A 25,180-nucleotide genomic window follows, 5' to 3' on the forward strand; every position below is an offset into this window, starting at 1 on the left:
GCTCTGTGTCTCTCTCAAAAATAAACAAACATCAAAAAAAAATTTTTTTAATAAAAAAATAAAATAAAGAGAAACACAGGGGCACCTGGGTGGCTCAGTCTGTTAAGCATCTGACTCTTGATTTCAGCTCAGGTCATGATCTCATGTTTTGTGAGTTCAAGCCTGGATGGGGATTCACTCTAACAGCACAGAGCCTGCTTGGGCCTCTCTCTCTCTCCTCTCTATCTGCCCCTTCCTCAGTTCATGCTTTTTCTCTCAAAATAAATATTTTTTTAAAAAATTTAAAAAAAGAAAATACACTATGAAAAAAGAGGTAAGAGTGATAATTTTCACCCAAAAGGTAAGATATGATGAAACTTTTTTGTTTATACTTGGACTCCATGAAGATGAATTATAAGATGGTTTAATTTTAGAAATGAATAATTTGTTATTAGTAATTACTGTTTCAAAGTTACCCCTTATTACTATAAAGCCCGAAATACTAAATATAAAAAAAACAAATCGGACCGAATAGAGAATTATCAGGGATGGTACTTAAGTAGAAACTTGATTTTTAAAATATTATTTACTGTAAGAACTTTAAGCATTTTCATTTAAACGCTCAAATACAGGCGTGCCTAGGTAGCTCAGTCAGTTGAGCATCTGACTCTTGATTTTGGCTCAGGTCATGATCCCAGGGTTGTGGGATTGAGCCCACCATTGGGCTCCATGCTGAGCAGGTAGCCTGCTTAAGATTCTCTTTCTCTCTGCCTCTACCCCTTTTTCCTGCTCACATGCTCTAAAATAAAAAAATTTATAAAAAAATTTTTTAATTAAAAATTAAAAAATAAATAAACGCTTAACTACATTTACTTACCTAACAGGTTCATATGGTTGATCACAAATAAAGAACCCTCTTCTCTGGAGTTGTATAATGTCTCCTTTTTTCAAATCCTTCAGGCAGGGATCCCCCAGCATTAGTTCCTCATGCTGTAAAGAGGACAGAAGACGAAAATACACCTTCTCAGAAATCAGAGCACTCAAAAGAACTCTACAGTACAAGCTGTTTTTCCAGAGGCTATTTTCAACAAATATGTTAAAAGCTTTACTACTTAAGCAGACACCGTGAAACAGTGAAGAATTAAACAATTACATTTATTGTATTTTCAAAAGTCAAAATCTATAAATTGACGAATTTCAGAAAACCTCTCAACTAACTTGATTGGTGTCCCTGAAGATATATAAGTAAGTTTCCCACCATAGGTAGGAGCCACAGTGCAAAAAGCACACTCAGACCTGGCTGAAACTCATGACAGCCCTCAGCACTTAGGCACAAGGGCTCTGCCTGTCCTCAGGCAACTTACTCACCTTCAGTGTGCTTCAGCTTCTATCTTCCGTAAAATGGAAACATCACCCTTTTACATCTTTTCATTTTAATAAAATTTTACAGATCTTTTCTCCATTTTGTTTGAAAACCAAGTACTTAAAAGTAATTTTTAAAAATTCTTAAAAAAAAAAAAAAAAGCTTATATGACAGGGAAAAAAGAAATACGATTTCTTTCAGGGGTCTACCTTACTGTTCTTGTTGACATACTGCTTAAAGTCTTCATCTTTTCCTAGCACGGGCTTTGTGATCAAGTGCTCATAAGTGACACAGACTGCCGGGACGGGAAGAGCTTGCGTGGTCTCTGCAAGCCAAGTGATCTTAGTGGTTTTCTTATAGTCTTTGTTCTCCAAATTCAATTTTGCATCAAGAGACACAATTTTTCCATCTGCATTTCTAGATGTAAGATTGAAAAGTGTTTAGAGAAAACAAACCATAATTGCCATGAATGCATTATTTTGTTCTGTGATCTGTAATAAATGGCTAGAAATTTTCTTTGGAAGAGTGTCAAACATGTATTTGAATGTCTAATATTTGATGAAAAACAAGAATATATTTACAAATTTTAAGGTCACCAGCACCAAGTATTAAAAAAATGTAAAGAATTTTAAAACATGTAACAATTACTTGAAATCATATGCAATGACTGGACAATTAAGATTTCTGAGTTCACATAAACTAATTTTACTAGCATGCTATGTTCCATTTACATAATCTTAAGAACTGACAAGTGTAGCACACTATAATAACTGGACAGTAGCATACTCATCACAAAATAATTTTAAAGCAGATTTTAGGATAAAGATTATGTTACATATACAAATTCTGTCCAAAGGGTCCCTCCCACAGGCAAACTGTATAATGAGAATTAATGACAAAAAGGGACCCTGTAAGCATTAGAACTCTTTTTTATATTCAGATGTAGTAATTTTCAACATCACAAACAAAACATATCCCAATATCCAATTAATTAATTGGAACACATATGTAAAAGAAATTTGTTATGTGTCCAGAATTGGCAGTTTCTACACCTGAGCAAGTTAACCAGTTGGGAAAATGAATGAGTCTAAATTAGGTAATTTTTAATAATGAAGAAACTTAAGAATTTCCTTTCACATTTATTTGAAAATAGATGAAAAGTTCTTACTTGTTTATTTTAATAATGTTGATGTTGCCCCAATTTATGAAGGTAACCATCTCACCCTCTGATAATGTCTCTGCATCAGCACCTTCAATGAAAACTTTAGGACTGTACCACACTGGCTTTAAGCCAACATCAGGATTCTGATTAAAAAAAAAAAAAAAAAAAAAAAAAAAAAGAGTGTTGATTGAAACAACTTATTGAACCCAGCATGCAGATTTATATATTCATTCATTTTATTCTTTAACCAAATGTATTACCTATGCTAGTCCGAATCCCAGCTCTATGACAATGAGTAAGCCATCTGACCAATAATGCTAAGGGGAGTCAGAGGAAGTGACCTGTCCCTCTAAACTTACTTCCAGCCTAAAATTCTTTGTTTTTCAGAGCTAAGCCCATATTATTTGTCCTTGGTGTCCCTCCAAACAGAATCTGCTTTGCTATCCTCAGAATGTCACTAAAGCTTTTTCAGCAAAGGAGAAAATAAAGTCAGTCCTGATCAGTGACTACAGAGTATTACAGGACAACAGATGTCCCCACAGCAGGAAACTGTGGACCTTTCATATTTTAAAAAACAAATTTTAACAAGTATTATATTTGCATACAGATAAATTTTCTGCCTTGTCAGAGAATGTGTTATGTAAAGAAGAAAAAAGACCTAAGGAATAAAAAGAATGCTGTGTTAACTTTCAGTTGTTTCACTTCAAGAGAAAAAAGTATAAGAAGATCCTTTGAAATAAATCTTACACAGCATGTGTTTAATAACTGTTCAATGAAAGTACCAATATATCTGAGAAAAATTAGTATATTGTATCAAGCTATATTCTGCTGGGCTCAGAACAGGATGCTAACAGGCTAAATCTATAACACTTTGTGAGGGTAATAATAATGAAAATTCCACATATCAAACCGAGTAATCCAGTCATCATTTAAAGTGTATTTCCAACTCAATTAGTTCCTAACTTATTACTTTCCTTTATCACTTACTCTATTAACTAAGCTATCTGAATACATTTAACCATCATTTTAAAAGCAGCAGCACCCTTAAAAAGTTTTATCCTCACCATTCAAATTTCAAAACATTCAGTTAGCTTCACAATTAAGCTAACAGTAGTAGGTGATATATCAGATACTACCACTCACCGGGCTGAACCAATCAGATGTAAGATAAAGGCAAAGCCAAATCAATAACAGACACACACACTTTCCACATCTTATCAGGAATCTCCTTAAAATAACTCAAATCTTTAAAGTCAAAAATAGCCAATGTCATAGAAAGGCAATCATATTAAGGCTGCATCTTAGAAAATCCATAGCTCTTCGTGATGCATATTGTTATACATGAGTTAGTCTGTGAATGTAACGTAATTATGAGTAAGGCTATGAGGGTAGTGAATCGGTGTATGAATCTCCATCACACAATGAAGGTATTTATAGACAACCCCCAAAGCTGGAATACATGGACCTATTTTTGCTTCATGACTGTCAACCAAGCAGTCATAACTATCTAAGACAACAACCATGCTTTAACTTAAGAGGAATTCCCCACTATCTACATTTAAGATTTATATTCTCTCTTTGCTGATACTTTCTACAACAGAGTAAATGATACTGTGATAGATCCTGGACTAAAATCGTGATTCAAAGGGCGCTTGGCTGACTCAGTTGGTAAAGCATGTGACTCTTCATCTCAGGGTCATGAGTTGAAGCCCCTTGTTGGGTGTGGAGTCACTGGGTGTAGAGACTACTTTAAAAAAAAAATGTGATTAATATTACTAGGTCTAATGTTTGGCTTCAGGACAAAGAAAGGTAATGATGAATAACCTCGTTAACAGCGAATGCACCTCATCTTCCCTATAAAGATAAGAGCATGAATTGTAATACCTCATCTTTCAAAATGACTCCAGAAAGATAATTCTTATTTATATACTTCCATACTGTCTCTACAGAATAAGAAAAAGAGGCACAGAGGGTAGTAGTTCTCTGAGAGGTGTTGTGGATTATTACTAGAAAAATTTTCTTCAGCAGGAAACCCACAAAAATATTGACTTCAATTAGTATCAACCCCTAACAAATAAGGTTGAATAGAAAATGATCCCCAAACCACACTATTACCACTAAGCCACATTGTCCCCTCTTTAATCCTGCTCCTTCTGAGAATAACATTGGTGGAAGTGAAGGTGACCTTTGGGTGTTTGGCTACTTCCTTCATCTCCTCCTGAGCCTCAGGGACATTCACCGGAATCACTTCTTTCTTCAGTAATGCAACATATCGCGGAGCCACCGGGTCAATAACCTGTAACAAATGCACCCTCGTTTTAAAACATTCAGACATTTTAAAAACATCATAAATAAATAATAGCACAGGAATACTAACTGGCTTTCTTTGTTACTGCATTTACTAATTTTTTGGTTTACCTGCTAAGTCTTCTAATATTTAACTGTCAAGTAGAAAGAAAGAAAAAAAACAATCATGAAATTTAGAGTTCCTTTCCAAGAATTAACTACTAACAGGTAAAAAAGAAACCAATTAGTTACAGCAAAATACTTCTTTTGAAAGTCATGTTTTACTCTAGTATAAGAAGGTGAGGAAAAATTATCCTGTGGGGTTATGTATCAATCCTACAGGTAAATGTGTTACGTAATTTTGTATTGTTGGAAAAGTCCATTTTGAAAGAATATAGATATATGTGTTTTAGTACCGTTTTTAGCGTTTGGCAACACAACACCATCAAAAGCAAAATAGCATTAGGTCACTATAATAAGGCAATTCTATAAATCTTAGTATAAACAAGACATTTCTACTGGTCTGCAAGCCATATATACAGGGAACGCTGTGTTCCCAGTACTCAGCAAGGGCCTGGCACACACAGGTAATGAACAAGCATTTGCGGGCTAACTGAACAAATGGTCGTGCTCCCGAGGCTCTAAACTAACTCCACCTCCAAAACGTGAGTAGCCTGCCCTTCTAGGTCTGATGTCTTTTCTTCACTTCACTGTTCAAAATTTAAAATGATCCATGATGACCACATATAACAGCAGTGGTTAGACACTAAATAAAGCATATGGAAGAAAATGCAGATAGAGGCATGTGTAGAGTCAAACAGCTAAGTAGAAGGATGCAGGAAATAGTGGTATGGCTAATTAAACTTGGCTGTTTGGTTTGTTTTGTATTAACTTTGTCGTTGCCACTGTTGGGTTGGTTTTTGTTTGTTTGCTTTGAGACTATTTTTCGGCTTCTGAAAATTATGAGTGACTCGAAACACCCTTAGAGAGTCCCTCAAAGAAACTAGAAAAGCTACTGAACTTCCCCTTGTCTGCTACTCCTAATGGCTTATATTCCATGTCGGTAGTAGATCAACACCAGCCTCTCAATTATTTCATTCTTTGCTTCCCTGAGTTAGCTTACAGGTCATTCTTACTGTTTGGGATTTCTTCATTCAGCTACAACTGGGCTAGAATGATCCAAGATTTAATTAGTGATTACTCAGTTCAGTATTTAAGCCAGGAAGACAGATGAAATTTCTTTAAAGTTACAACCAGACAAGCCAACCTGACAAGTCAGTTTCCTCAACTGATGAAAGGAGTAGAAGACGGCCTCCCATAGCTGACTACCTGAGACGCTCACTCAGGGCAATGGCCGGCACTGTACTTGGGCCACTCGACACTAAAAGATTATCAAGGTAATGGTCTGAAGTAAAGTCTAGGAATCTACATATTTTTTAAGTTTATTTATTTTGAGAGAGAGCATGAGCAGGGGAGGGACAGAGAGAATCCCAAGCAGGCTCTGCACCATCAGCACAGAGCCTGACACGGGGCTCGAATTCACAAGCCGTGAGACCGTGACCTGAGCCGAAGTCAAGAGTCAGACACTCGACCGACTGAGCCACCCAGGCACCTCTAGAAATCTATTTTTTTTTTTTTAACGTTTATTTATTTTTGGGACAGAGAGAGACAGAGCATGAACGGGGGAGGGGCAGAGAGAGAGGGAGACACAGAATCGGAAACAGGCTCCAGGCTCTGAGCCATGAGCCCAGAGCCTGACGCGGGGCTCGAACTCACGGACCGCGAGATCGTGACCTGGCTGAAGTCGGACGCTTAACCGACTGCGCCACCCAGGCGCCCCTCTAGAAATCTATTTTTAATAAGCATTCCATAGATGGTCAGGATCAGACAAGTTTGGGAAATCTTGGATTAAAAGATTTAAGTCTTTTACAGCTCTAAAATTATAGTTTTATTTATCTAAAGGTTTGTAATTCTAAAACTTTCTGGATCAAATTACTCTAAAGGGTCCCAGGAATTTCAAGGAGTTGCTCTAGCAGACACCACCGAGTGGGGGAAGGACAGGCCTCGGACTGGGCAGAAGAGGACTCCAGAACCCTCGACACACTTCAACCAGGACACCCTTTCACTGACTGGGGTTTACTTGAAAGTTGTTCATTTCAAGGAAGACTCTGCTTGTTTCGGGTTGAAGAGGGAAGTCTTTACATGAATTTTCTAGCTAGGAGCACATGAGGGTAAAGATGAGATTTGGGGAAAAAACTGTTATATTATCATACCACTGAAATACTAACACAGATTTTAAAATTAAAGCACTAGATAAAATTTGATGGAAGTAAATACTATTCTGAAATGAACACCTTAATAAAGCTTGTGACTCTTCTGCTTTGACTGAAGACTTCAAACCTTAACATGTAAAACCAAGAAGGAAGTTAGAGAGGAGCTGGTGAAATGTCTATCAGTAATAAGGTAGATCATTTAATGGAAATGGATTCTATTTAGTTATTCTGTATTAGTTTCCTTCTGAGATGAAAAGTCAGGCTAAGAAAATACAGATTATAGTAGTTGCAGAGGGATACTAAGATTATTACCACCCCACATGTCACTGTCTCCTTCATCCATTTCTCCTCTCTTCTCTTTACTATATATACCACACTCTGTAAATAAAGCTCTTTCCCCAAAGGAGAATGTATTTAAAGAGTTCCAGCTAATCCAGAGTTAATCCACTTGTCTTTTAGCAAGAGATGCTTTAACAGAAATGCTAAGTTACTAAGAGTGGGAGAGTGTCCAAAGAATGACATTTTCTTTATCCTTAATAACTGCTTCACAATGCCAGAGCATTAAATTTAGTTCACTGATGCTTCACTTACATTTTATTTGCAGAACTTGGAAAAAAAGAACAAGCCACAAAAAAACAAAGCAGTGATCAGGCTGAATGTGACATGAGCCCTAAACAAGAGATCTGTACCGCAAGGGTCAGAGAGAATGGCAAAGTGAATGACATGTGGGAAGATGTCAGGAAGGCCAGCAGTAGAAACAAAAAGGAAAAGAAATCCTCTGGAAAACCTGCCTAATCCAAGAAGTGAGATATAAAGTTACTGACACAGAGGCTGTCCAACTAACTGACTCAGCCAGGTCATCCTACAGTGAGTCTCAGCTGAAGGTCCAACTCTTCCCTTCAGGGCTTCTAACTGCTCCCTTAGTCCTCCATGTTACACGTGCAGATGACCAAGACTAACCAGACATCAGAGATGCCTCTGATATGCCTTTAACAGGAAAGAATAAGCCTAAAGAAACAATCTGCAGGAAAGAGATGTCATGAGAAAAATACTCCTAGTGATGTTAGCATTCTAAGCAGGAACAGAACAAGAAGCAGAGAATAAAAAAGGAATCTTAGAAATATGATACATAAATGAAAACCTCAACAGAAAGGTAGGAAGACAGAGTCAAGCAGATCTAGCGGAAAGCAAAGGCAAAAGAGAGAAAATAAAATTAGAGGACCAGTCCAGGAGGCCCAACATCTGCTCAAGAAGAGTTCCAGAGAGAAGAAAACATAGTAGAGAAAAAATAAAGCATTCAAGAAAATTTCCCAGAACTGAAGGAATGAGTTTCCAAACTAGAAGCCACATGTTCTTCTGATGGATAGGGATGAAAACAGATCCCCAGCACAGCACATAATCATGAAATTTTTTAAGTGGAAAAAAAAGTCAGGCGCCTGGATGGTTCAGTGGGTTAAGCATCCAACTTCAGCTCCGCTGATGATCTCACAGTTCATGGGTTCAAGCCCTGCACCGGGGCTAAGAACACAGAGCCTGCTTCAGATACTCTTTCTCCCTCTCTCTCTGCCCCTCCCTCACTTGCACTCTCTCTCTCTCTCTCAAAAATAAACAAACATTAAAAAAATAATAATTAAAAAAAAAAGGCCATATACAAGGTCTCAAAAATCTTCATCCCTTGCCCCCTTCTCAGGGAGCTACCAAAGGACGGAGTACAGCAAAGCAAGAGAGTAATAAAAAGAGAAGGGAGATCCAAGAACCAGAGGATCCATCACAGAACAAACACAAAGGGGATTCCGGGACGATGATGACTGACCTCAGAAGACTGCTTGCTATGCTTCAGAAGCTAACGGGCCCTAATCTAGATCAGAAGGGAGTAGCACAGAAGGCTCTGGAAGAGATGTCTCCACAATGAAACTGAAAGTATACTGAGGCATAAGAACATCTTGTTAGGAAATTTAGATAACTTGCAGAAAGCTGCAGACAGAATTAGAAAACTAAACAAATGAGGGGGAAAACAAAACAATCAGCTACAAGAAAGCCAACAAGATATAAGAAAAAGAGACCCACATCCCTGCTTTCCACTGTAGGAAGTCAAATAAGGATGCCTGAAATTAAAAAAAAAAAAAATCAAGTACGAACACACATCTTATTTAGAGATACAGGCAAGAAAAATACCAAAAGAATTACCCAAAAGAGCTGAAAGTGATTTCTCTAGAGGGAGAAAATGTAAGAACAGAAGACAGGAAAATCTGCTATTCACTTTAACAGACCCTACAGAACTCTCTAACCATAATGAAATATATAGCTCATACAATTGAACTAAGTGCACATGTATGATTTTATTAGAACTGAAAACCTGTAAAATTTGGTTTATTAATGAAAAGTACTCCAAATTAACTTTACCTATAAATTCTACTTGTACTTATTATTAGTAACTGCAGCAACAGAAAGAACCAATTAGTTCCGTTATGTATCAAAAAACACACAAGACTAAATAAAACAAATTCAAGACACATGCGAGACAAGCAAGTATTTCTTGAGGCAAGGCATCAGCACAATCAAGCAGCAATAAGAAAAAAAAAATTACAGAACACAATCACAGAGACTATAGTTTAAAACATGGCATTTTAATGATTTGCCTTATTATAGTGTCTAAGCATCTGCTTCCAATTAGTAATTAAAAATGTCCATATGCAGTATTCCTTGACTTTAAGAAATAGTTAAAAAAATAAAAGCTAGATTCAGTTAAGACACAGTGAACCTTCAATACAACTCAATGAAACATACAACTTTAAAACTCTGTCCTCTCAGTACACAAGGGAACAGGAGAATGGAGTTAGCCCAATTTTCCCTTTGCCACTAAGAAAACTAGAGGACATGTTTTTTTGAAACTAGGAATAATGCATTTTCAATGGATTTGTATAAGCAAGTCTTTTATATAAATGTGATTGTGCTTCAAGGCTGTATAACATCTCAGGTTATAACATGTATGCTAAAAGCTATGTGCTAAGTAAGGCAGATAAAAGCATTAGGTAATACCTTCTTACAGAGAGCTCGCAGCTTGAAAGCAGAAAAATGAAATGCAGTGTTCATAAAAGATTGAACGAAAAAACTGTTACCGTTCCCCACTAACTCCAAGTTTGTTTTAATCATGGTTACTTGCTTGGTATAGCTAATAGGCTTAATGCTCTTTTTATGTTTAAGAAAGGAAAACATTCCATTTTCCTGAAGGTCTGCAAAATGACAACATCCTTCACAAAATTTTCTCTACAATGAACACATTAATGAATTCCACACATATTACATTATTCGGGAGTTAGGCATGAGAAAGGAGGACCAAGAGTCAAAACATGTACCTTTTTATTAAATGCCCAAATTTTGTCCCATTCCATGTTCACAACTGAACGTGAAGAGCCCTAGAAAAACAATAAATAAAACGATTTAAAGGTCAAGAAGTGTCCATTAGAATATTTAATTAAAGCACGCATGTTAGAAAAGAATACACCCAATAAATACTGTTGACTTCCACTGGGATATAAAACAGTGTGCACGAACCAATCCAGTTGCCCTGAACAGCAACAGTCAAGAGCACATATTTCAACAGGTAAGCATACCATGGCTGCCTCTGTCCCACTCCAGCTTAAGGGTTTAGGACATTCTCAATTTTCCACTATTAGAAACATACTCCTTTAAAAAAAAAAAAAAAAAAAAAATCCTACCCTTACATTAGAAGGAACAAATAAGGAACAGAATGGACAGAAATAACAGAGACTAAAGGGGTATTAATGAGACACGTAAAAACACCGAGAAGCCGGAAAACAAAGCGTAGGTCACCTGAGCAGCAATAAACTGTTTCAGCCCTTCGACAGTCATCCCTCTTCTGAGCACACCACGAACTGTGGGAAATCGGGGGTCATCCCTGGGAAAGAAGGAAATGTTCAGTTACCAAGGAGAACTCTTTAATGTATAATCACAAGGAGTACAAAATGCCTTAATGAATAATAAACTATAAACAGCTTGTGAAAAGACTTGTGACTAACAGTTGCTTATAAGAACTGGGTTCCCGTGAGCCCTCGTTCATGGAAGAGCAAAAACTGCTCTCTGGTCAAATACTGCTCAGTAAAATAAATGTACTAGAAAGAGTAAAGTACATTTCAAAAAGACACAAAGGTGACAGCTTCAAATACAGAAAATCCATGCACTAAGACATTCTTATTTGCTTTTTATTTTACAATATTCATGGTCTCTATTCTATACATGACCATGAAAATCAGAGAAGAGATGGTCTCATGTCATCCACATATGAATATACTTCACAAAGCCCTTTGGGTTATAAAAAAATATACACATTTGGGTTATAAAAAATATACACACTGCTTATTAATATTCTGCAGAAATTTGCACACTTTAGTAAGTTTGCAATAAAACCCTTTGCCTGGAGCCCAACATTTGCCTTTTGTCAAATATAGCTTCACAATAAACCAGTATAAAATACATCTTATTCAACATATAATACTTAATACATACTGTCACTATTATGTGATGCCAACAGAAACTACTGAATACATTCTTATTTAGATAAAAAATATTCTTGACTTATCAGCATGGTAACCCATGTGAACAGGTTTTGTTTACACAGATACATGGCTACAAGGTGACTTTAATTTTCATACTCTTCTTCCTCATAGAAATCCCATATAGGTTATTAATATGCTACCGAGATTTGCAAACTTTCCCTAGGTGCTGAATCCTCTGGGCAACCAACTGCTCCACAAGGTGGATCTTCACCACCAAGGCAGAGACCATTTATGTCTTTGCTTCAACTCAGGGCATTTTGGTCTTCATGGGACCCAGCTGAAAAGAAAAGCCTCAGAGCCTCAGCAGTGTGGAGAGTGGTAACCAGATCTACAAAGGACCAGAGTCACAACTATTTTTCTAAACAATGCTGAGATTTGCAGAGGCTGTGCCCTTGTGTGTTTCATTCCCATGCACCAGGGTCCACAATGGGCACTCCGTGTTTGTAGCATTAAAATAAAGGGGAGGGGAAGGGGACCCGATGCACTGGATGAAATAAAGACAAGGACCAAAACCCCTAGAGACCCACCCATTCCACCTCTTCCCATTCATCCTCCCCACCACTCAAAAGTTTTAAAATCACTGATATACCACGTTCTTACTTCCTCTCAATTCTAAGTAACAGTAAACATACCATCCGTCTACCAATCCTTCATTGACAAACCATGTGAGTTTTCTCTTGGATAGCACTGTGTTGTTGAGATTTAATCGACTATATTCCCAAATATACGGCTTTCTTATGCCTAAGGCTTCAATAATCCAATAAAACTGTTCATCTCTGTCATGGTATTCTGTTGTTCTCAGGGCATGTGTAACACCTTCAATACTGTCTACTATGGGGCAGGCAAAATCGTATGTCGGATACACACTGGAAAAAAAGAATATTTTTAAAAGCAAAATAAAGCATTTTACCCTTTCCATATTAGATCATGCATTATAAGCAGCAACAGTAATTTGAAATAATTCCTTACAAGTTAGGAATTTCTTAAAAATAATAGGTTTTACAACCCATAATATTATCAAAGCATATCAAAACATCAGTCTTTGAGGAAAATAAATCAGTTAACCCACTCAATATTCAAACCAATTCACAGCAAATTCCACAATCACATTTCTGTAATGGCCAATGTATACCATGGTAGAAAACAATAAGCAATATACATACAGTTGACCTTGAACAACACAAATTGGAACTATATGGGTCCACTTACACATGAATTTTTATAAATACAATACAGCACTATAAATGTATTCTCTCTTCCTTACGATTTTCTTAACAACATTTTCTTTTCTCTGGCTTATTTAAGAGCACAATATATATTACATATAACAAACAAAATATGTGTTAATTGTGTTATCGGTAAGGCTCCTGGTCAATAGGAGGCTATTAATAGTCAAGTTTTTGGGGAATCCAAAGTTACATACAGATTTTTGACTGCACAACCCCCTGCACTGCTCAAGAGTCAACTGTACTTAATAATTCAAGGGAAATTTTAGCTTTCCAATATCTTAATTAATCCCACACTCAAGTAAATCCCTATGCTTAATCTCCTGTGATTAAATGAATTCAAGAACAAAGCATTTCCTTCTCTGACAAGTAAAAGGGAAGAAAACTAGGTTAATTAAAATTCTATTTAAGATGGAATAGTCTCAAAAACAATTTCTGATTAATACAATGTACATAATGCACAAGTACTTTTAATTTGAATTTTAAAAAATATGCCGTATTATGCCTTCTAATTTTTAGGCTACAACTTCATTAAACTTCTACTTCATTATGCTTAGCAATTATTTCATACTGAAAATGCACATCCAAATTAACTTTTCCAATGTATTCAAAGTATTTGCCTAGTAAAATGAGTAAGCACCCTGTTAAAAATGAGACTTACTAAAAAAAAAAAACAAAAAACAACAAAAGATTTGTGTATACATGTGTAACCACACCCATAATGTGTTTGTCTACATACGGACACACAGATCTATACCCACAAGTTTAAAGAAAGTCACGTTAGCTAAACAGGTTATCATTTACATTCACTAATCTCTTCAGAAGTTATGATTCAGCATTTATCTATAGTGGGTTTCTTCAAAGTATAAAAAAATACATTCTACGGTTGCTTTATATGGTAAATTAATGGAGAAGGGGAACCGATTTAAAGAAAAAGAATCTTTTAACTGAAAACCCACTTAGAAAACTAATCAAAACTAGAAAAAAAACCCCACATATTTTCTTATAATGCTCACATTTCTGTAAAGTTTCAAGTCTATCACTTTTTTTTTGTGAATCAACTTATGCCCAGCAGAATCCAAGTTTATAAGAGGAAGAAAAAGATCTTCTAAAGATACACACCACAATACACCTAATCAATACGTAAAAAGCAACTTTAGGCAAACTGAAGGACCTTAAGGAAGTACCTGAGAAACAACCTAGTATAACCTTAATCAATAGGTGAGTAAACAGCCCAAGAGATTAGGTTACATGCTTTACCAAAAGCAGTTATTAATCCATGAGTGAACAAAGATCCAGGTCTCTTGACTATTCTGCATCTACTCTGTGTGTAGAGGCAATCAAAGTGAAATCACAGTAGGCTGCCTAGCATAATGAAAGAGATACACCTACTTGTATTTATTTCCAGTTCTTGGATGTGGCTGAATTTTACAGCGATAAAGCGTTGGGTCTCTCATACATCCATTGTTACTACTCATGTCGATTTTTGCTCTCAGACAACAGGACTGACCAAACTGGCTCCCTTTTTTCATTTCTTCCCACATTTGTAAATTCTTCTCAATAGCTGTAAGATTAATTATATTACAGTTTAATATATTACTAACCTAGTTGAACTGAAATTATTTTAATGGTTTACTTTTATATTATAAGCACACTCCCCTAATTTAAAAATACCATCATAACTGTATGTATGTAGAGAATGAGTTGTCAATAGAAACGAACGTGGCCTCTTAAAAATAAATAAATATACAAATTAAAAAAAATAAAATAAAAAATAAATTAAAATACCATCATAGTTTCAATATCTGGTACGAAGAGTAAATGCATCATTTTTTATGAAGAAGTCTCACAAAAAACACTTAGGAAAAGTACTCTATGAATACGTTTTCAGAAGTCAAAGCAATACATTTCACTGATATAGTACTCATTTAGGGTAAGAGACCTGGGGCACCTGGGTGGCTCAGTCAGCTAATTGTCCTACTTCAGCTCAGGTCATGACTCTTGGTTCATGAGTTTGAGCCCCGCATCAGGCTCTGTGCTAACAGAGCCTGGAGCCTGCTTCAGATTTTGTGTCTCCCTCTGTCTCTGCCCCTCCCCTGCTCGCACTGTCTCTCTTTCAAAACTAAATAAAATTTTTTTTCATTGAGATAAATAAATAAAAGTAAGGGTAAGAGACGAAACATGAGACTTGAAGGTTTTTCTCGCCCTGTGTTTCCCACTTGCCGATCAAGGCACAGCTAGCCAGCCCCTGAGCGTCTCAAATTTAATTCTGCTTTTGAAGCAGAAGCATTCTGTTCCTCTGCCTCCTCATGCTCAGGGGACAGACCAGACTGGCCTGATCCACAGGGCCCACAGGCATCAGTGCTGCAGCCTGTGCCCATGTAAAGAACATGGCTTGGGCTGTGAGCCTGAGTCCATGGGCTACCAGAAAGCCCTGTCAGTCATTCCAGTGGAAAACAGGAGACTCTTGGATAAAAAAAAAAAAAAAAAAAAAAAAAAGAGATCACAGAAAACAATGATACAAATTTCATCCCAGAAAATTCTGTCCCAAGTAGCTACGGTTCTATCTTGTGAAAATACTGAAAACCTGCCCCATGCAGGTAAGAAAGAACTATTAAACAATGACTCTCTGTGGAAGCTCCTGAAGATATGATGGACACTTTGCCCTCAAAAAAAATCAAATGAGTCTAAAAATACAGTTGTTAACTATTTTTGAAAATGTTAGGGAAACCTCAAAAAGAGGGGGAAAAAAAAGACTTTTTAACAATTTGACAATTCACTATACACTTCCCAAATGTGACATTATGGCAACATAAATGCAGAATAAAAACAGCCCCAATCAGTAGCTCAGGAGACAAGTAATGAATAAGAAATATGCTTTTTCGTTAAGTGATATCTCAGAGGTATAGAGTTGTACTAACTAAGCTTACATATTACATTCACACGCTGAAAAGAAGATTCGGGTACTAATAACATGATCACTGAACCTCTTAGAAAGGCTAAGTATTTAAATTGGGAGAACTACAAAGAAATGCAGAAGTACTCACTGCAATGGAATGAACACAATGCAAAGGACCAAGTGCAGTGAGACACTATGGGCACAACTACGGGCACACACACTTCGCATGCAGTTGTGACACCAACAAAGTAGTAACAATGTAAAGATGATAACGAAAGAAGAAAAGAAACCTGTGATGAACGTATGGATCACATTCCCAAATGGGCCTCAAACCAGCATCTTTCACAGAAATCTTGTTCTACTAAAGAAGTAGAACACAAGACCGCCAATTAAAATATAAGGCATTAAATGAGCCTTACAGTTTTTTCTATGCTTGGATTCTATCCTCTGCTCACGTTCTGCTTTCATCTCCTCAGCAGGAGTATCATCCACATAAGCCTTCCCTTCCTGAATTAGCTTCTCTGCATATTTCATTATAGTTTCAAAATGATCCGAGGTATAAGTAAATTGATCCGGTTTGATATGCAACATTGCAACATCCTCCAAGATAACCTGCAAAGAGAATCCAAAATAACCATCAACTTATCTTTTGCATTTTCTTGTGTATTTTCAATCCTTGATACTGCATTTGGGCAAATGTAATAATACACCATCAGTCAAAAAAAAAAAAAGCCTGAAAATGGTTGTACAAGTTGTATATTAGGTCAGAAAAGAAAAAAAAAAAAATAATCATTATACTAGTCTCCAAATTTTCAGCTGAGAAAGCTGATTTCATGATGGAGCTTTCCATTTACTCTGGAAAACTGGTTATTATTGGTCATACCAACAATCATTTGCCCTCTCTTTGAACATATTGCAGTGCTTCTGAACAAAGAGGATAGAAGAGGCCAAGAAACCTCCCCATTTTCTGATACCTACTTGGTGTTTGTTTCATTCACACACTTACAATTATATGACAGAAAGGAAGCCTGTCTCTAGTGACCAATTCATTTAAGAAATTGGTACTTATAGGAAAACATAGCACTTTGGTAAAATTGTACAATTGAGGAAGAAAACAGTAAGTGGAAGCTTTTTGCTATAGGAGCTCAATATTGCTTGCCTTAGGTCTCAGACACAGAATAGACAGATGAGGGAAAAAGGCAGCTATGAGAACAAACTTCATTTATTTTCTTACCATGAAGGTATCCAGTCACCCTCTAATTTTAATTAACTTTTCTGACAAAGGGTCATCACTACACCTTTAATTACCTTCTCAAAATCTTCCTTTTCTTTTTCGGGATTTGTGTCATCAAATCTCATGATCAGTTTCCCTTTAAAGTTAACCTGGTAGTGCTGGTTCAGAAGAGCAGCTTTTGCATGCCCAATGTGTAAGTAACTAAAACAAAAACATTTCACAAAGAAACTCATTAACATGTTTTACCTAAATACTTGAACTTAACCTTCCTGAGGAGATGAGAACTAAACAAAAATCCTTCTAGTTGGTACTCCCGTCATAGTTTATTTTCTAACAAGAAAGTACTCTGATAGAAAAGCTGACCCTCACAGGAAGAAAAAGACACTACAACATTTATAAAGTCATCACAAGAAACAATTTCACATGGAACATCTCACAAAGAGACAAGTGATTTAGTCACGTTACCACCTTAAGGAGAATCTTTTTCTTTTTTACAGAGGAAATGAGTGGTCGTTTAGTTAGGGGAAACCTGCTTCCTGGAAAACGGTGTCCAGGGCTACACGGGAGTGCGTCTGCACAGAGACCTGACTCTGTGGTGGACAGAGCACCCATCTCGTGCACACCAGCGAGAGGCGCCTCTGAGATCGCCACTGCCACATGCTAACTCGTGGACGGACACACGGGAATCGGGAAGCTGCAGAAGAGCCACTTATTCTCAAGGCTTCGATTTTCTCAAAAGCCAAAATACAAGGATTTCAACTAAAGGACTTTACAGGTCTCATCCAGGACCAATGCTCCATGAACCGCAATCTGTGAAAATACTATTCTGTTCCTATGGGCAGTTGGCAATTACAAGGAATAAAATATATCAGAGGCCCTGTTGATATAATAAGTCACCATTTCCCTTGATCAGTGAAGTGGGTAAAAAGCAGTATCTTGTACCACTAACGATGAAAATACACTTTCCCGGGCAGCAAACAGGGCATGAAGTGAGGAAGTTTAATAATCCGCTCTCACGAACTTTTATTAGTTGCCACTGACAATGGTAGCCACCGTCTCCCTGCGCTAGTCTCCTAGTTTCTCGCCCACCTCTAATCTCAGCTGGGGTCAACAGGAGAGAGGAAAATACAACTCCTTGCATGTCTTCACACCAGTTTTTAAATCAATCCATGTTTTAAAAATTCACGCAGCATTCTAGATCAATGATTCAATGTTAAGAAGGATTTATATGCACCAGTTAATGCAGACAAGTACAAAGCAATGCATTTACGGCTATTCAAAACTTTCTATATAAAATAAAAGGCTGTCACTGGTATCCCAGATGAGATTCTAAAACAGAAAAAGGACATTAGTAAAAAACTAATGAAATCAAAAAAAGGTATGGAGTTTAGTGTTAATAGTAATATACTGATATTGGTTCACCACTTGTGACAATGGTACCTTAGAGTAATGTAAGATGTTAAGATCATGGACAACTGGGTACGGTATATGTGGGAACTTTCTGTACTATCTTTGCTACATTTCTGTAAGTCTAGAACTATGCTAAGATAAAAGGTTTACCGAAAGTAAAATAAAACAAAGGACTGTGAGTTCCAAGAAACAGAAACACCTACTGCAGTTTTCATGGAAAGTGTTATACTTGTATCATGTTATACCTATCATTAAAAACAGAAAAAAAAAAGACAACTACTAATCACTGACTACCCATACTATATGATAGTTAATGTGCTAGGCTTTACACAAAAGAATTAATTTAAGAGGAATGAGGAAATCAAACCATTCTCTTACACTTAAAGATATTATTTCTGGGGGCACCTCGGTGGCTCAGTAGGTTAAGCGTCCGACTTCGGCTCAGGTCATGATCTCACGGTTCGTGAGTTTCAGCCCTGTGTCAGGCTTTGTGCTGATTCAGATTCTGTGTTTCCCTCTCTCTGCCCCTCCCCCACTCGCACTCTGTCTCTGTGTCTCTCTCTCTCTCTCTCTCTCTCTCTCTCAAAAATAAAGATTAAAAAAAAAAAAATTTTAAAGATATTATTCTGAACCTGAAATAATGTGTGCAGTTCTAACAAGTCTAAATGTCAAGAAAGCTAACAAGACTATGAAATATTCACAAGGTAACTAAAATAGTAATCAGCTCAAGAAACAACCTAATTGGAATAGCTAAAAAAGTGAGATTCGCGCTATGTCACAGTTAGCACTTATGCTGAATAGGGCTTCTGCCACCCATAACAAACATAGGCAATAGAACTTTAAGTCAAATGGATTCTAGAACCAGATAGCACAGGTTTGAGTTTGGCAAATTACTAAAATGTTGAATGAATCAGTTTCCGAAACCATCTGTAAAACGGAGATGTTAACAGTGCTTTCTTCACAGGGCTGTGAGGATTAAAACGCTGTGTGTATAGGGTTTGATAGTACCTGTACATAACAGCTTCTATATATGTTAGCTTGGAATAAGAAAAAGGGCTGGGGTGCCTGGGTGGCTCAGGTGGTTAAGTGTCCAATTCTCAATTTCGGCTAAGGTCACGATCTTACAGTTTGTGAGTTTGAGCCCTGCATGGGGCTCCGCGCTGACAGTGCGGAGCCTGGATTCTCTCTCTCCATCCACCCCTCCCCAGCTTGCGCACTCTCTCTCTCTCTCTCAAAAATAAACCTTAAAAAAAAAAAAAAAAAAAAGAAAGAAACAGGGCTGAAGCCGTGCCTTCTGGCTCTTCATGAAAGACATAGAAAAAGAAAAAAGAAAAATTAAAGAATTCTTTAGCAGTATACGGGGATAGGACAAAAATTATGAATAAGAAAACAAAACAAAAACCCACCAAACAAAAAAGAAGATTCCCAAAATACCTGAACATTAATTTATATTCCAAATCCCAAAATTGTATTTGGCCAAGACTATGGTCTCTGAAATTGACATGACTTATGGCAGACAAATGTGTTTTACAGAGTAAATTATAAATGTGAGGCACTCACTATTCCAAGAAATGATGGTGACAAAAATATAAGAAGATTCTAAAAGGACAAATGTCCAAATGCCGCAGCTATAAACAGCCACTGCTTAGAAAGTGGCTTTTTATCAAACCATTAAAGTTACTCACTCCCAACGGGAAAGCATGACCTGTCGCAGTAAGCACACAGGAACAGAACACAGGGCCGCATGGACCCAAGATGTCAGTAGGAATTAAGTGTGTATGAGAAGTCTTATCTATGAGATTCCACTTAGTCAACTATCCATCGATCACTTAATGATTTAGTCTGTGAATTTTCCAAAATCCTTATTTCTCTTTCATCCCCTTCCATCAATCCTTTATTTTGACACCAAAATCAGCAAACTTAGAAAAGCAGAGAGAAAATGCAGAATTCTAAAACAGATTTTCTTGTCAATGATGTTTATGAAAACTTTGTGGAGAACTCTTAAGAACAACTAAAATAAAATGGGTTTTTCCTTATCTGCCACTTTCTGTTATCTACACATTCCACTTACCACAAATGGGTAAGAAAATCTGAAATTAAGCAAAATTCTGGCATTAATAAGAGGCATTTTACTGTATTACTCACTATCACGGGAAAGGGGCTATCACAAAGCTTGTCTGGTATGCTCACAGAGGCTGGTGCAAAGGTGGACTCCCCCTGACCTTGGGTAATGCTGGGCAAGGCCTGAGACAGCCCCAGGCTGGTGACCACCAGCCAGAACAGTCTTTTTCTCTATTGCACCCTTCAAATATTATTTTCTATTGGTGCCAAAAGTGAAAGGGACTGGGAAACATGCTAACAACAGAAAGAATTCAATAAGAATAGGCTTTTCAGGATGCCATTTTATTTCGTAAAAAAGTAACTTAAAAATAATTCTACCATAACTTCTGCTCACCAAACGAACTGCTCAGGATACAAAACAAATCCCTATTAAATGAGAGCCTAAAAATCTCAAAATGTAAATAAAACTTAAGGGTTTCTATTTATGGAAAGTTTCCTATTTATAGTTAAAATTCCATCTGGGGCAAAATAACAATGTTGTCTAATTGCTTTAAAAAGCTAAAACTACAAATTCAATACATTAACATTAATTATAACAGACTTAAATGTTCAGAAATTTGACCCCCCCAACAATTAAAACCTTACTCATTTTCTTCCATATTAGTAATCTAGTAATATTAAAAGCATTTAATGGTCTTTAAGCTTTTCCATTAAATATATTTCATTGTAATTACAAGTTACATTTTCTTACCCACTAGCCTCTGGAGGAAATCTGACAGTAACCTTTCCCATCTCAGCACCTGGAAGCTCAACAAATTTCCCAACATCTTGCTTTTTCTCAGATGTCTGAAAAGCAGAAGAAAAACAACATATAAAATAGTTACATCGTTAGATGTTTAAGAATACACTCATTCAACAAATACTCAATACCCACTATGTGCCAGGCACGGTTACAAGACAAATGATGACTAGAACGTCATCCTTGCACTTAAGGACGCCAAATCTTGTGAAGGACATAAATAAAACTAAACACTGGCAACAGACCATACATATGTATGTATAGAATGCGTTACAGCAGTGAGTTGAAGTTAACCAACAGCATCTAGGGTCATCAGGAAAAGCTTAAAAGGAGGTAAGAACCAAGCTGGACCTTAAAAAGTACATGGAGATACATCAGATGCAGAATGTAGAAGGTATTCATTCTAAGAAAAGGGGTAACAGCACAGGTAAGACACAAAGACAATGCAATGTCTATGAAAAGTTAGAAATACATGGGGTGGGTGAATGAGCAAAGAAGCTGAAGCTGTTGACAAGGTCCAAAATACGAAGCCTCTTATGAACTTGCTTTTAAGTTTTAGGCAGTGAGGAAATCTCAGGGGGTAATGGGACCATTTATTTGTACTTTCTAAAATGATACCCAGCCCAGTGCAGAAGCTAAACTAGAAAAGAGAGAGACGTTTGATGAGATTATGGTATTAAATCAACAGGGGGTAATGAGGCCTCAATAAAAATCAAAAGCAGTGGAGACAGAAAACATAGATATGAGAACACAACTTGTTGACTGATTTCATGGGAAAAAAATGGTGAAGGATGAATGAAGATTTTTAGCAAAAACAGCTGAGTGGACTGTGGTGTCTTTACCCAAGCAGACAGTAGTTTTCAAATTTTACTGTGCCAGAAAATCTTTAAACTTTACTACGCATGCCTAATATGTTAAACAGATCACAGTACAGAGACCTTGGGAAGAGAATCTTTTCTACTGTACTCTACGTCACACGTCCTAGAGAATCAACAAAAAGGCTCTGCAGAAGCCTAGGACTCAATGGTTAAAAATCAACAAACAGGAGAGAGTCAGGAGGAAGAAAATACGGTATAGCTATAAAAAGGAGGTTTTAGTTACTTGGAGTTTGGATTTCCTAAGGGACATACACCGGATGACCATAATATTTTAGACATATAATTACAAAGATTAGGCTTTATGTAGTTAAATAATTAAAGGTAAGCTAAAACTTTATAATAGCCTTGGCAGATTTTTCCCAAGAAGATCCTTTTTCATGGATGGAAAGGGGAAAAAAAAAACAAACTATTAGTAGGAATAATTTTCTTTTCAGATCTACAGTCTCAGCATTAAGAATGGCTCACCACTTTAGCTTTGGTCGTTGAAACGTTCCACTTGGTACCTACGGACTGGAAGGCCTGGTGGGCTTCAAGGAAGCCAAACCAGCGTTTGACATGCACTGGAGTTTTGTTCTGTTTCAACTGTTCCTGCCACGCTGGATTTCCTGTTAGCAAACATAATTTTAAAACCATTCAATAAATCTGCGACTTTGAAAGCAAAGTTCTAGTTGTAGTTAATTTAAATAAACAAGATGGCTTAAAGTTGTTCTTCTATAGGGGCGCCTGGCTGGCTCAGTCGGTGGAGCATGTGACTCTTAACCTCAGGGTCTTGAGTTCAAGCCCCCTGTTGAGTGTGGAGTCTACTTACCAAAAAAAAAAAAAAAGGTACACTTCCATAATGAAACATTTTAAATGTAAACACACATTGCAATGTTTTCATGTAATTCTTTAACATACTTTACAGAATTCACAAAAGGTAATTAAAACTATTTCTGCAGTTCAACTCAATGAAATGAATACTAAATCCTGCTCTCACCACCACCACACACCCACTGTAAGGCCAATGCCACACTTTTTTTTTTTTTTTTTTTTAAAGTTTATTTGAGGGGAGAGAGAGAGAAAATCCCAAGCAGGCTCTGCCCTGTCAGGGCACAGCCTGACGACACAGGGCTCAATCTCAAGAACTGTGAGATCATGACCACAGCCCAAACCAAGAGTGGGTCACTTAACTGACTGAGCCACCCAGGCACCCCAACCAATGCCACATTTCGTAGATAAGGAAAAACTTTAAGTAGATCCACTAGAAAACAAAATAGAAATCAAGATCAAGAAGTAGCTCATTTCTTCAGATATAACATCAAAAGTAGGCACTGACGGAAAATTTAATTAACATCACAAAGCTACATCCTTAAGATATTATCTTCCTTTTCACACATATTAAGTCAAAAATAAAAAAAAGACAACAATGTCAAACCTATACATGAAAACATTTAATTAGAAAAGGACTTCATTTTATGTTATTTTAATAATAATTTAATTGAATTTGGAGAAAAGTTTTAGCCACAAAAATATTACACATAATGTAAAAAATGCCATATAATGCAGAATTAAACAATGATAAAACCTTCTGGCATATTTGCTATTTTTTTTTTTTTAAAGAAAATAACAAAATTCAAGTCCCCTTTATACCTCTCATCAATCCCATAATCTTACCCTGTTACAAACTAGTCACAGAAGAGCAGATCAGTGACCCCCAAGAGAAACAACTCCAGATTACCCCCCAAACACATATACACCCATAATCAGAGACAACAATGCCTGCCTGGAGTAAAGGAATGGCTGAGACAGGAGAGGTGCTGACATAAATGGGATGAGGGCTTCTTTAGCAGGGCCAAGGTCAGCTTCATAGGCAGCAGGGAGATGGATTAGTGAGAAAGATGACCTCTAGGGGCAGCAAAGGATAGGGAATCCCTGTGACTTGACCGGCATAAAGTAGCAGGTGGTCATTCCTTTGCAAGGAAGTCCTAAGTGACTCTTTCTATGTGGGTATGTTTGTGTGTATGCACATGTATATGTATGTATATATTCACATATTCAGAAATATGTACACTTCTTACTCATCAAAATATCAATTAAAATAGAACAACCTTCAGGAAGAATAATTGATACCTTTTAGGGTAGCCCAAACACATAAATCTGCTAAGCTCAAGGAATTTCCAACTAAGTATGTTCTCAGAGACAGGCAATGATTGAGCTCGTTGATTGCAGAAGTAAACAAATTACATGAAGACAATTTTGTGGCACTAAACTCCAGCCAGTGATCAATCTGTGAACATAAAAGATGGAAAATAAATGCACACCACGGTTTAGATTTAAACAAACAAATGGCCTTAGTTAGAAACATGCCTATCTTATCTCCAATTACAGAATCTGCCATTATGTGGATTTAATTCTGGTTGCCTGGGATCTAAATTGGCATTAAAATAAACAAATTTCATTCATTCATTTTTCATTTTAATTTCATTCATTTTTCTGTTTTTTTCTTTTTGCAGGGGTGTGGAGGGGCACTTCAAGGAAGAAAAAGATTTGAAAACTGGCAGCAGCAGGAAGAAATAACCAACTTGATCAAAACCGGCAGGTGATTATCCACCCGCAAAATTTAAAAGTAAATTCTTAGGAAACTATTCTTTATATTTCAAATTTTGCAAATTTAGGAAAATTAGAGCTGACTACAAACAAAGAGAAAAGCATCTAAACAATTGTGCAGGAAGTTAATCTACTGTTGCTATAATTAATCAAAGTATATACCTAGAAAGGAAAAGAGAATCCAAACTATGTGTGTGACCCTGGGAAAACCTCGTAATTTTCTAGGCCTGTTGCCTCATCTGTAACATTAAGGGAGGTGCAGGAGATGATCTATACAGTTACATCCAGGTATGAAATTTTAGGACTCTATGAAGAAGATAGCACTCACTGACCCAACAGGACTGCTGGTGGGGATTAAAAGTTGAAATTTAGGAGCTAGGAAGTTTTTTCCTGAAAATAAAAATAAGATGAGAATTCCTTAGCTAGGTCTGTAACTAAAACTCCATC

The 25,180-nt window shown here is 36.8% G+C and overlaps 1 protein-coding gene across 1 annotated transcript in view; it reads right to left on the reverse strand.

Annotated features, from left to right (window-relative positions):
* The window catches only part of EPRS1 (glutamyl-prolyl-tRNA synthetase 1), a 72,254-nt gene that overhangs the window by 39,362 nt on the left and 7,712 nt on the right, over positions 1-25,180 (reverse strand). Inside the window, exons 4-16 of the mRNA XM_030302346.2 lie at positions 24,257-24,413; positions 22,613-22,752; positions 21,222-21,316; positions 17,074-17,200; positions 16,185-16,377; positions 14,259-14,430; positions 12,273-12,506; positions 10,898-10,982; positions 10,420-10,479; positions 4,690-4,800; positions 2,511-2,647; positions 1,552-1,759; positions 857-969 (exon numbers count right to left, since the gene is read on the reverse strand). Coding sequence (XP_030158206.1) covers positions 857-969; positions 1,552-1,759; positions 2,511-2,647; positions 4,690-4,800; positions 10,420-10,479; positions 10,898-10,982; positions 12,273-12,506; positions 14,259-14,430; positions 16,185-16,377; positions 17,074-17,200; positions 21,222-21,316; positions 22,613-22,752; positions 24,257-24,413 — 1,832 coding nt within the window. The remainder of the gene's footprint in view (positions 1-856; positions 970-1,551; positions 1,760-2,510; positions 2,648-4,689; positions 4,801-10,419; positions 10,480-10,897; positions 10,983-12,272; positions 12,507-14,258; positions 14,431-16,184; positions 16,378-17,073; positions 17,201-21,221; positions 21,317-22,612; positions 22,753-24,256; positions 24,414-25,180) is intronic.

The sequence above is a fragment of the Lynx canadensis genome, chromosome F1, assembly GCF_007474595.2.
Source record: "Lynx canadensis isolate LIC74 chromosome F1, mLynCan4.pri.v2, whole genome shotgun sequence".
Taxonomy (NCBI): Eukaryota; Metazoa; Chordata; class Mammalia; order Carnivora; family Felidae; genus Lynx; species Lynx canadensis.